Genomic DNA, 12,746 nt, shown 5'->3' with positions numbered 1-12,746 from the left:
CTGCGGGTTACTGGAAGGATAACCCGGCCCCATGCTTGGAGTGGAAACGCTCCAGCAGTCTGAGCCAGACCAGGCTGGCTCCTGAGAGGAGTACCAGGGGCAGCAGTCTGGGGGAAGTATGCTTGAGAAGAAGTTTAAAATCCATTTGATAAGGATTTCTTGAAAACCCACTGTGTCTAGTACATGATCTGCGGCATCTGCCTGAGAAAAGCGCACAGAGAAAGGGGGTGGGGCCCAGCACACACAAGGAGGGGTAGCAAGGTGGGGTGGGTGTCCATAGATGGACCCTACGGTATTTAGGAGCCCCGCAGACAAAGAACAAAGCAGATTTGGGTGATCTCCAAGGAGGTGGGCATTTGTTCCAGAAAGCAGGCCCTCCCACTCCACCAGACCTGAAGCCCGGGCAGCTGGCCCAGCTCCAAGCCCTGCTGTGGCGGCTGGCCATACAGGGGCTGCCGTGTCTCTGGTCTTGTAAACCAGCAAGGCAGGCCCTGGCACAGGGTTCCTTCTGGATCGTTGTAACTGGAAATGCCTGTGCCCAGCCCAGTCGGAGAGAGGTGGATTTTAAAAAGGAAGGTTTCTCTTTGTGGACAAAATGAACATGATTCAGCATAAGCAGCAGATGAGGAACGTGGCAGCCAGGCTCCCCCTTCGGGCTCGGCTCCCCGCCCGCCACCTCGGCAGGCAGAGGCTCCAGACCGCACCTGCAGGATGGGATCCCTGGGGTGCCCACGGGAGGCCGGGCACTGGGCCACTCCTCTCTCCAAGAACACCACCACCTGGCAGGCTGCCAAGAACAGCCAGGCCCCGAGGCCATCGCTCCCAGACATCCAAGCGCACAGAAGGCCAACGTGTCAGATCTCAGGCCATACGGGTGCACTTCGTAAATAAGCCACCAGATGTACAGCAGTGGCTGGGGATTCAAGGGCTTTCTGAGGACACATGGTGACAGTGGTGGCGGATGCACATCTTCACGGTGCACAGACTTATTAAAGAATGTCACAGGCCTGTGGGGGTTCAATGCCATGCCAGGGACAGAGGCAGTGGCGGCAGGGTCTCCACACCGAGGAAGCACATGACATGGTCTGACAAAATCTGTGTCAGGTGAAAAACTACGGATGGTTAAGTGCTACCCCGTGTCGTGGGACCTGAAAGGCAAGTGAATCTCAGAGCCCAGGGCTGACATGGAAGCTGGCCTTGGAAAGGCAAGGAGCATTCACCGGAAACAAGGAAAGACATTCCTGGTCAAGGCCAAGGGTGGGGGACCTCCCTGTTTGGTGTCTGGTGGCCTCCAGAGCTGTTCACAGAAAGAGATCTTCTTAGAGGAGAGGGTGTCAGAGGAAAAAGATGACCTTCAAAGCCCTTTTGTTCATCTTTTCTGCTTCCGGGTAGGAAATACCTGTCCAGCATCCAGGTCCCCAAGGAGCCTCTAAAGGCTTCTCTGCCACTCAGCCCCCTTAGGAAGCAAGTCACCCTAGGCCCTGGTGGTGGGGGGTGTTCTTTTTTTTTGCCTTAGCTGATGTGGCTCATTCCCCATCTAGGGTATAAAGTGAACCCAGGCCTGCCACCCTGGCCACAGCAGACTGAACCCAAGCCATGTCACTGGGTGGGACTGAACAGGCTAACCCTAGAACAGCTGTGCCCAGTATGGCTGCGCCATACTGAGTGGCAATAAACTGCCCTAATCAGATCCTCTGTGTGGGAGAGCAGTGAGGCTGGTGAGCATGAGGAGGCAGGCCACTGCAGCTTGGTGTATCCTGGGGAAACTGACCCCACATTCCAGCGTCCCATGAAGCTGGCCAATGACCCAGTCTGCCATCTGTGGGACTCAGAGGGATGGCTGGGCTGAAATGGTGACAGCCCATCTCCCACATATCCTGGTATCTGCCCTCTCTGCATGACTAAGGGCACTTGATCCTCAGGGCCCCTGAAGGACGGCCAGCCTGAGCCTAAGGCTTGGGGAGCAGCCTCTGGGGAAGGGTCAGGCTTGCAGGAATGGAGTCCAGGGACGGGGAGAGGAATGACCTCCTCTATCCACAGCTGGCTTCTTTCGTCCCCATGAGTTCCCCACGCCAGACTGCTTCTGAACTTGCACTGAACTTTTTTTTTTTAAACAATTTTATTTATTTATTTATTTATTTATTTATTTATTTATTTATTCATTCATTCATTCATTCATGAGAGACACACAGACAGAGGCAGAGACATAGACAGAGGGAGAAGCAGACTCTCTGTGGGGAGCCTGATGTGGGACTTGATCCCAGTACCCCGGGATCATGACCTGAGCCAAAGGCAGACGCTCAACCACTGAGCCACCCAGGTGTCTCTGCACTGAGCTTTTGATCCAGAGGGATCCCTGGCCAGGTAAACCAGATCCAAAACCCCTCTGGGCCTGGGCCAAGAAAGGGTACCAAGACCCTACCCGTAGCCTGGCCAGACCCAAAGTAGGGCAGGTTCTCTTGTTCTTATTGCCATGAGAATGTGCCTTGATTTGCAGAGGCAACTTGACTTCAAGTACTTTGTAGCATTTGCTCTGCTCAGCACCCCAGACACTCTTTAGGAAATGAGGAAATACATACAACTCAGAGAGGTCATCTGCTGGGCCCAAGGTCAAAGCTAAGACCGGAAGGCAAGCTCCTTGAGCTGACCTTTGGGCTTGGGCTCTTCTCATGATGACCCTGCTCCTAAAGATATAGGGATCAACCTCCTTCAGGGCACTTCCTGGCACCCTGCCTGAACCCCTGGCCACAGCTCAGGATTGTTAACAGTAAGTAAAGCCTACTGATACTTCACCAGCAAGTGACAAGTACAGACTGACTCTTGAGTCTCCAACCGTGGAAACTACCCCTCAGAGGCAAAAGAGGGGCATTCATAGGAAGTGACACCAGCAGCTACTACAAACTGCCACACAAGAACCCCGAGGTCCCTCTTTCCATTCCGGAGCCTGTAGCAAATCATGAGGTGGGGAGGGGGGATGCGGGGTACCAGACTGGAGCCTATCTTGAACTTGGGGTCTATGAACCCTCGGAAATTCTTGCAAGGTTGTCTGCGTTGGTGCATTGGCCTAGGAAGAGTGTCCATAGCTCATTCAGGGCTCAAGATGCTGGAGGATGGAGGCTAAGAACCCTAAGAACCACAGGGCTTGAAGATCCCAAGTCCCCTCCAACCCTGGACCTCACTGCATAACCAAACCTGGCAGCTAAACACACACTTTCCAACATAGGAGAAAGCACCTTGCAAAAAAAAAAAAAAAAAAAAAAGAAGAAGAAGAAAAGGAACCAAACCCAAAACAACCCAGGGCTATTACAGTCCAGTCCTGGCTGCTACCGGTCTCTACTGGTTCTGTTCACCTATGCCTGCCCTGAGGGGCTGGGCCAGCATCCCCGCAGGACTGCACCCCCTGAGCTCTGCATTCACCCATCTTTGCCTCCTGTCTTACTAAAGATGTTCTACCTGGCCTGACCCCGGGTGACTTCCTGTCTCTCAGTGGCTGCTCATTCCCTTTCTGAACATCACCACCTCCAGATCAGAGGAGCAAACTGGAAAGGAAAATGCAATTTGGGAGAAAGAGCCACTTCAGTGCACAGCACAGATCCAGCTCAATATTCCTCTAAAGAGCATCAGGGTCCTAGAAAACCGCTTCTCTGTGTCTCACGGACATTTGGGCACCAGGGGCTCCCAGGTGCTCTCACACCACCCAGGGCCCTGACCATTTCCTGAAGAAGCCCTGATCTGTAGGTTCCAGGTGACAGGGCAGGCCCGTTGGGGCAGGCCCATGCTGACTCCCAAGAGACCTACAGACCGCACCCACAAGCCAGAGGTCAAGGGGGCCCGACACACAAGAGCTGGAAGGCATATTATCCTGCTGCTTTCACAGAAAAGGGGAAAGTCTGATGAACCCCATCCTGCCCCCCCCACAGCCCTTCCAGGCCTGCCCCTGAGAAGAGTGTCAGGCCACAAACAAGACCAACATTTTTCAGGAAATGCTCCCTGTCTCAGGACCCTGTGAGGCCACAGGAACTTACCTACTCTCAAAAAAACCAGGGAGAAGTTCAGCCTCAGGATGGGGAACCACACTCAGTTTCAGAGGGACTGGAGGAGACAAGGTGTGTGCGAACTCCTGCGGGCCGTAGGCAAATGGCCCTCGAGAATGCTGGCTTTACTCTGTTCTTTTCCCTCTAAGCAGGGCTTGTCTTGACCCCCACCTGTCAGCCCTCTCCATTCCCCTGTACCCCCCTGAAGCGCTCGCCCTGGTGCTGGGGGGAACGACACATGATCAGTAGTAGAACCTTCTTACTGTCTAGGGCAAAATGGGATACAAGGGTCTGGAAAATGCATCATTCTGTTTGAAAGCATAAGAGTTTCCACAGAGGCCAGACACTGGTTTCCAATTTTCAAAAGACACAGAAATACACAACTGTTAAAGTTACCTTGTGCATAATGTCATCTTTCTTTGATGATTCAATTCAGAGAAGAACCTAGGGATCCAGCAGCATCTCAGGCATTATTCTGGATGTTGTTTGGAATAAAGGAAGGCAGGAGCAGTAGCCCCACATCTTTTCCCAAGAACTCAAGCCTCTGCTTCGTTCTTCTCCCTGTGCAGCACGCACCTTGGGAACAGCACTCCAGACACAAAAGGTGTGTGCGTGGGGGAAGGGTGCCACACAATCCTGGAGGGATGTGTGTCTGATTAGAGTTTTGGAGCTTCTACAAGGAAGGCGCTATTGCAGCCTCTTTCACTGGTGATAGAAAAACTTCAGAAAGGCCACCTGAGGTCCCCCCTCCTGGGTTCTGCAGTGGACCCCACCACTAATGGGGTCAACGGAACAGGAATACGGGGCCTGGACTTGGTCAGCCCCCAAAGCTGGGCCAAGACAACTTGACAGTGATGCAAGAGGGGTACCCTCCTGTCTCTCTCACTCAATAAAATCCACGGAACAGGGGACCTCCTCCCCTCTCTCAAAAGAAAGTGAAGGAGGAAAACGAGCAGAGAGGTGGATGACAGCATCGGTCCAGGGCAGCCCCAAAGCAAAGGGGACTGGCTGGATCTGCAAAGTCAGGCCGTAACCAATGGGACAGGGACAGGAACAGGCTGAAGGCAGAAGTGCCGGCCGCCTCCTGAAGTTCCTGCAGCCAGGTACTCACGCAGAAACCCAGCCAGCTGCCCCCTCCCTCCTCTCCACCGCTCAGCAGGGGCTCGGGGCTGAGCACCCGTCGAAGTAAGCCAGGGAGATCCACGCTGTCTCCCACCTCAGCCGCAGTCCAGGATGCCTCCCCGGTGGGCAAATGACCTCGGGACTCGCACCTCACCAGCCCCACGGCTGTGCCCTTGGACTCCCCCTGGGGAAACCCACGGCTGCGCATTCCTGGAGGACCCTCGGTGACTGCCAGCCGAGAGAGGGGAAGACAAGCGCCGTGGCCCAGCCCGGGCATCCCTCCCCGCACCGCGCCCACCGACCATCCTTGGGACCTGCCTCCCTCCCTGCCCGTGGAGGAGAGAAGCGGGGACATTATTCCAACAGGTCCCCTTCGGCCGGGCCTCACCGGGCCAGCCTTCCTCCGCCCCGCCCCGAGGCCTCAAATTCAGCGGGAGCGCCAGGCACCTGCTGCCAGACCCGCTGCATCCCCGCCAGAGGGGGCCCTGGGCGGTGCCCTCGGCGCTCCGGGCCTGCTCCGCCAGGGGCGGGTGCTCCCGCGGCCGGCGCCCCCCGCCCCCCCCCCCCGCGCTCACCTGGCGCAGGTGCTGCAGCAGCGTCCCCGCCTCCTCCCGCCGGCCCTGGCGCACCATCCGCAGCAGCTCCTGGACCATGCCGACGCGCCGGTGGTAGGGGGGCAGCCCCGCGCCCGCGCCCGCGCCGCGCCCCGCCTTGTCCCCGGCGCGCAGCAGCAGCGACGCCCAGAAGTCCGGCCGTTCGCGGCGGGGGCCGGGCGCCGCGCCGGGGCTGGCTCTCTCGGCCAGGCTGCCCTTGGTCTGCCGGGTGCCCATGCCGCCGCCGCCCGCCCTGCCCGCGCCCGGCCGCGACGCCGCGGCCCCGGCCCGCCGCCCGCCCCTCGGCCGCCCGGGCGCGCCCGCCTCCCGCGCGCCAACTTTGGGGGAACTGTTGCGCGCGGGCGGCGCGGGGGCGGGGGCGAGCGGCTGCCCGCGCTCCCCTCGCTCCTCCCTCCGCGCTCCCCGGGCGCGCTCCCCGGGCGCTCGCCGCCCGCCGGCCCCGCCCCGGCCCGCCCCGCCCCCGGCTCGGGCTCCCGCGCCCGCCCCCGCCCCCGCGCCCGCGCCCGCGCCCGCGCCCGGCTCCGCGCCGCCGCCGCGCGCCCCCCGCCCCCCGCCTCCCGCCCCTCCTCCCCTGCGCTCCCCGCCCCTCTCCCTCCCGGCGGGGGCCTCCGGGCGTCCCCGCGGCGGCGTCCCCGGCACCGCGCCCCCTGCCGGCCGCCGCGGGGGCGCCACCCGGGGCCGGGGCGCGCGGGCGACGGGGATCCTCGCTGCAGGTCCCCGCAGGGTCCCCAGCGGCTTCCACGACCGCGCGCGAGGGTGAGCCCGACGAGACCGGGAAACTTTGCAGCTTGAGGGGTGGGGTCGCAGCCCCAGAGTCGGGTGTCCCAAAGTGGGCTCCTCTGCGCCTCGGCGGCGCCCGAGTGCTCTGAGATGCTGGTGAAACCCGCAGGCCCCTGGGCCTGGCCCCAGACCCCAGAATGAGAATCTCCACGGTGGGGCCTGGGGATCTGCATTTTTAGCCAGCCTCTGGGCTGATTCTGATTTCTGCTCCTGTGACACCTCGCCTGCCGTGGAGGGGACAGGGGGAGGGCCGGGTGATGGCAGGGTGGTTGGTGCACAAGCTAGAAACTATGTGCAAGGTTGTGTGTTGTGTGCGTGCCCTTTTATGGTGAAAGTCCGTCTGGTGCTTCCATTAGGCTCTTAAAGGGTCTGGACCATCAAGGTGTGAAGAACTACTGTCTCCTCGTGTTCTTATTCACTGCCCTGGAGAAAGTTCCCTGGGTCCTTGCAAGAAAAGCAGAGGTGTGCCTGCAGGGAGGCCCAACTGCACAGCCTTGCTGGCCCCCTCCCTCTGCCAGGACTAGACCCTAAGGGATCAAACCTTGGGAAGGTCTGATGGTGCTTGGGAAGCCAACCAGGGCCCTGCCAGAGAGAGGGCTAAGGCCGTTGGGGGACCCTCCCTGCCACAGAGCACAGAGAGCATGCTGGTAGGCGGTGGTCGTAGCCCTGGTGTCACCTGCAGGGGCTGCAGCAGGGCGCGCAGTGGTGTGCACTTGCCCTGACCCAGGTGCTGGCAGCTGCTTTAATGGAGAGGACAGTGTGAGCCACAGGGACACAAGAGCAGTTCCCGAGTCAGAGAGAGCTGGAGCCCGGCACACACTGAGCACTGAGCATCAGGCAAGTCCTCAGCTCCTTCCTCTGTCACATTCAGGTAAGAACACTATGTCAGGAATTGGGGGAGTAAAATGAGGGGGTGCAGGAGCTCCAAGCAGAGTGCAGGTGTTCTGCAAAGGACAGTTCCTATCCCTACTCTGTGAGCACCACCGGGTCTTCCCACAGATGTTTTCTCTGCCAACCCCGGGTACCTGGAGGATGAAGCTTGTATCTCCCCCAACAGGCTTCCTTTTCCTTTTTTTTTTTTTTTTTTTTAATTTTTATTTATTTGTGATAGTCACAGAGAGAGAGAGAGAGATGAGGCAGAGACACAGGCAGAGGGAGAAGCAGGCTCCATGCACCGGGAGCCCGACGTGGGATTCGATCCCGGGTCTCCAGGATCGCGCCCTGGGCCAAAGGCAGGCGCCAAACCGCTGCGCCACCCAGGGATCCCAGGCTTCCTTTTCCTTTGGACACCCTGCTCCATGGAAGCTTCACAGGCCTGAGAACAACACCTTCCAAACCAGCCTGGACCTTTTGTGCATAGAACACAGCTGTTGGCATCTCCAAAGAACCCCGGGCTGGGAAGGGTGCCTCTCATCTCTGGTCTGCAGGTCTGCCAGGCAAGGTGGGCGCCAGGGACAGTTGCCTACCAGACCTCTCCCTAGGGACCATGGACTCCACCCACCTGGAGGCAGGCCACAGTCTGAGCTGGCAGGTTGGCCTCCTTGAAGGCATATGCCATCTCGGTGGAGGAGGGTCCCTGCCAGCCCCTCACCTGGCATCTGAAAGTCATCCTTTTCGTCTTCTTCAGAGACCTGATTCCATCTTTCTTCTTCTGGCTCTTATTATTTATGTATTTATTGGTTTTATATATTTATTCATGAAAGACACAGAGGCAGAGACATAGGCAGAGGGAGAAGCAGGCTCCCTGCGGGCATCCAATGTGGGGCTCAATCCCAGGACTTCGGGATCATGACCTGAGCCAAAGGTGGATGCTCAACCACTGAGCCACCCAGGTGTCCCTGCTCTTATTTTTTTACTCAGCTTTGCCCTCTTTCCTGGCTTGTTCTCTTCAGCATATAATCTGCTCAAATCTCATCCATCTGTTTACAGAGAAAACTTTCATTTGCCCCGTCCCCTCTGGTCACCAGTGCCACACCTCTCTCTTTCCTTTCCAGCTAAGCTTTTTGGAAACATATTTATTGAAGATGTTTACTTCCATTCACTCTTCGCCCACTGTGGCCACACTATGTCATTGAAATGTCTCTGCCAGTGACCTAGTTGCTAAGTTCAGTGGCTTTCTTTCTTTCTTTCTTTCTTTCTTTCTTCTTTCTTTCTTTCTTTCTTTCTTTCTTTCTTTCAGAGAGAGAGACTGCGCATATGTGCAAAGCACAGAGGGAGAGGGAAAGAGAGAATTTTTTTTTAAGATTCTATTTATTTATTTGAGAGAGAGAAAGCATGAGCAGGGAAGAGGGGCAGAAGGACACGGAGAAGCAGACTCCTCCCTGAGCACAGAGCCTGATATGGGGCTTTATCCTAGGACCCTGGGATCATGACCTGAGCCAATATCAAGACTCAGACGCTTAACCTACTAAGCCACCCCAGAGCCCCCAGGCTTCATCTTATTTGACTTTTAAGCAGTATCTCTTCCTGCTGTCTACTTTGTTGTTTTTTTTCTCCCTTTATTTTATTTTATTTTATTTATTTATTTTTTATTGGAGTTCAATTTGCCAACATATAGCATAACACCCAGTGTTCATCCCACCAAGTGCTCCCCTCAGTGCCCATCACCCAGTCACCCCAACCCCCCGCCCATCTCCCTTTCCACTACCCCTGGTTCGTTTCCCAGAGTTAGGTGTCTCTCATGTTTTGTCACCCTCACTGATATTTTTACTCATTTTCTCTCCTTTCCCCTTTATTCCCTTTCACTAATTTTTATATTCCCCAAATGAATGAGACCATATAATGTTTGTCCTTCTCCAATTGACTTATTTCACTCCGCATAATACCCTCCAGTTCCATCCACGTCAAAGTAAATGGTGGGTATTTGTCGTTTCTAATGGCTGAGGAATATTCCATTGTATACATAGACCACATCTTCTTTATCCATTCATCTGTCGATGGACACCGAGGCTCCATCTACTTTGTTTTGATTGCAATGTTACTCACTTGGCTTGTAAGGCACTACTCCCCTCTAGGTTTTTTTCTTGAGGTCATCTGGGAGCTCCTTTTCTTATCCTCATCCTTTCCATGTTGGCATTACCCAGGGCATGCCCCTGACCTCTTCCCAGGCGATGTCATTTTTATACCCATGGCTTTACCTGCTATGCACACACTGATGACTCTTAAGTTTCTCTTTCCAACTTAGAAGTTAATAAGTTAACCTGTCATCGATTCATCGATGCCGGCAGAAGACGAGACTCCCAGGTCCGAGACTGTATTACTCAGGCACATATGGCGCATGGCATGAACAACAGCATATTGCATCAATTCCCCTTGCCTTGGAGTCCCATGGGGGCAGCATGATGGGCCCAGCTCTACAAGCAGTGGATTTGCATCACCGAGGAACACCAAGCTTGGGAATCCATAGCTCGTGTAGGAAGCAATAAGCAGGCCTAAGGGGGATACCACCTTGTCTCTCAAGGTTGCTTGCTGCAAAGACAATACTGAGAAGCGGCCCCGGTAAAGAGCGGCCAGGGTCTTGCCCTCTTGGCGACATGGCAAGGTGCAGAGTGCAAACGATTGGAGAATTAGCTTTTCCAACAGTGGGCACTTCATACTCAACAAATGAGTACATCTTCTTCCAGGCCTCATTCCCCACCTGCCTACTCCTCTCTCTGCTTTCTGTTAGTTGCGGTCAGCCAGAGACCCTGGAGTCATTGTGGTCTCTGGTCTCTCTCAGGCTCTGCATCTGGTCAACCACATCCAGTTAATGATGCTAAGGACAGTGGCTTTCATTCATGCACGTTCACTGTGTGGTCGGGCTCAGGCCGTGTTCCTTGTGTATATTGTGCACTGTCACCCTTTTGACAGCTGTGAGGTCTGTTTCGTCATTGTCCTGACTTCACAGGTGAAGCAGTGGAATCTCAGAGAGGTTAGCTGAACTTGCTCACAGATGGTGAGGGGCAGGACTGGGGTCCACACTTAGGTCTGTCTGATTCAGAAGCGTATGTTGTTAATGTTACTTTGTATCATTTATCCAGCTGTTTAAATATGGTGTCCTATGGCCACTGCCTTGTTGAGCATCTGTCACTTTTCACCCCAATCATTGGATGACAATAGTCTTCTTTCTAATGTGTCTCCCCACCTCTAGTTGCTCTTTCCAGCATGTCTCCCATGTGGTGGTTGGAGCCATGACTATAAAGGCAACTAACTCTGTCTCTCTCTCATTCTCTCTCTCTCTCTCTCTCCCCTCCTCAGTAATTCCTATCACTTTAGGTCCAAACTACTTAACATGGCAATCAAGTCTGCCAGGTGCTACACGGTCCTCATACCCTACTGCTTCGGCCATCATTCCATATGGCTTACACCTCTCCCAAGATGGCGCACACTGCACTTTGCACACACAGCATGGTCTTCCTGGGGGATGTCCATCACCCCCTCAAGAGATGCCTAGTCATCCCTGAAGATCCAGTGACTCTAATTCCCTGCGAATACCATAGCATATCTTGTACAATGATCTACTGTTCGTTGGCCTGTGCTGTTCTGCCTGGAGCATCCTTCTTCATCTCCTCATTGGTCTCATCCTTTAGACTAAACTTGGGTATCACTTCCTCATGGATGGCTTCTGAATTTCTCCTGCTTCCCACCAGCTAAAGTTAGGTGTCTATCTTTCATGTTCTTCAAGTCGCACAGCCTGTGCCAGACGTAACTGTAATGACCTATAAGCATCTCAAGGGCAGGACGTCTGTCAACACCTGGCATGGTGGAGGAACTCAGAAAATACTTGAATGAAAAAAACAAAACAAAACACATGCTGCCTCCATTGTGTTAGCCTAGTGCCAGGAATTCTGTACATGGCAGGTGCTCAACAACATGATTTAATGAACCACAAAGATAATTGTTTATGTTTGTTAAAAAACAATTTTTTAAAAAATAAAAAAATATTTTATTTATTCGAGAGAGAGAGAGTGAGTGCACGAGAAGGGGTGAGGGGCAGAGGCAGAAGCAGACACCCCACTGAGCAGGGAGCCCGATGTAGGCCTCTGTCCCAGGACCCCAGGATCATGACCTGAGCTGAAGGCAGAAGCTTAACCAACTGAGCCACTCAGGTGCCCTTTTGTTGTTGTTTTTTAAAGGGAAATAGATCACTTTATTAAGAGAAGATCATGGAATTTATCTTTTTGGCCATTCTCTTTTGAGCAAGTACTTTTTATTTTTATGTATGTATGTATTTATTTTTTTATTCATAGAGAAGGAGAGAGAGTGCACAGGTGTGCACAGGGGTGATGGAGGGTGGTAAGGAGCAGGAGGAGAGAGAGAATCTTAAGAAGGCTCCATGCCCAGCGTGGAGCCCAACTTGGGGCTCAGTCTCACCATGCCAAGATCATGACCTAGGCCGAAATCAAGTCAGACACCCAGGTGCCCCATAAGCAAGTAATTTTTGTATCATGGGAAGCACTGGCCTTTTCTCATCTTCAAACCTGGAATTAAGGAATTCACATTATGATTTCCCTTTGAACATTCATTTCAAGTTTCATGAGTTTCAATTCATGAGTTTCTGCTCATGTTGTAGGAACTTGAAGTGCCCAATGGAGTTTCAAGTCAGGTTATGTGAATGTTGAAATCAAAATATCTAACATATGGATCCACCAGTAAATACTTTTTTCCGGTACGTCAGTCTCTTGATTGGTTCTATATTGAAACTTGATGGGTTCTACATTGATTGTATTTATCACTTTCTTAATAACCATACAAAAAAGTGTTATGATGTCCCTCTTTAAAGAGAAGCTGTAGTTCAGAAAAAAAAGAATTTGGCCAGTGCCTCCTTGACAGTAACTGAAGATCTGGAATTCGAAACCAAGTCCCCACTGCTTTAGAGAATACAGATGTTCAATGTATATGTTAAACACTTCTGTTTGAAATGTTGTTGCCATGTAGTTGCTGTTTGTCTTTGAATCTGGGGAGAGGACTCAGGTAAGAGTGTGGGACAGGAGGCCCAGGGCCTGAAGCCCTTGGTAAGGTGAGTGGGAGGTGACCCAGAATGGGTCTTAGTTTTTTTCTTTTCTTTTTCAATGACACAGAAACTACTTGCTCAAATGCCAGAGGAGAAGGCAGGACGCCAGTGGTGGGATCTCAGCTGACAGGAATGGGTCAGGGAGCTGTCTGGGATAGATGGAGGCAGGGTCACGGGGTGAGATGGACGACGGGTTGGCAGCCT

General features: G+C 53.9%; 1 protein-coding gene across 1 annotated transcript in view; it reads right to left on the bottom strand.

Moving 5' to 3' along the window:
* LRRC75A (leucine rich repeat containing 75A) overlaps positions 1 to 6,001 on the bottom strand; it is a 42,196-nt gene extending 36,195 nt beyond the window's left edge. The window contains 1 exon segment of the mRNA XM_025428275.3: positions 5,732 to 6,001. Coding sequence (XP_025284060.3) covers positions 5,732 to 5,986 — 255 coding nt within the window. The 5' untranslated portion in view covers positions 5,987 to 6,001.
* Between the last annotated feature and the right edge of the window lie 6,745 nt (positions 6,002 to 12,746).

Source organism: Canis lupus, chromosome 5 (genome assembly GCF_003254725.2).
Source record: "Canis lupus dingo isolate Sandy chromosome 5, ASM325472v2, whole genome shotgun sequence".
Classification (NCBI taxonomy): domain Eukaryota; kingdom Metazoa; phylum Chordata; class Mammalia; order Carnivora; family Canidae; genus Canis; species Canis lupus.
Note: the sequence above shows the minus strand (reverse complement) of the source record. Positions and strands in the feature narration are given on the sequence as shown.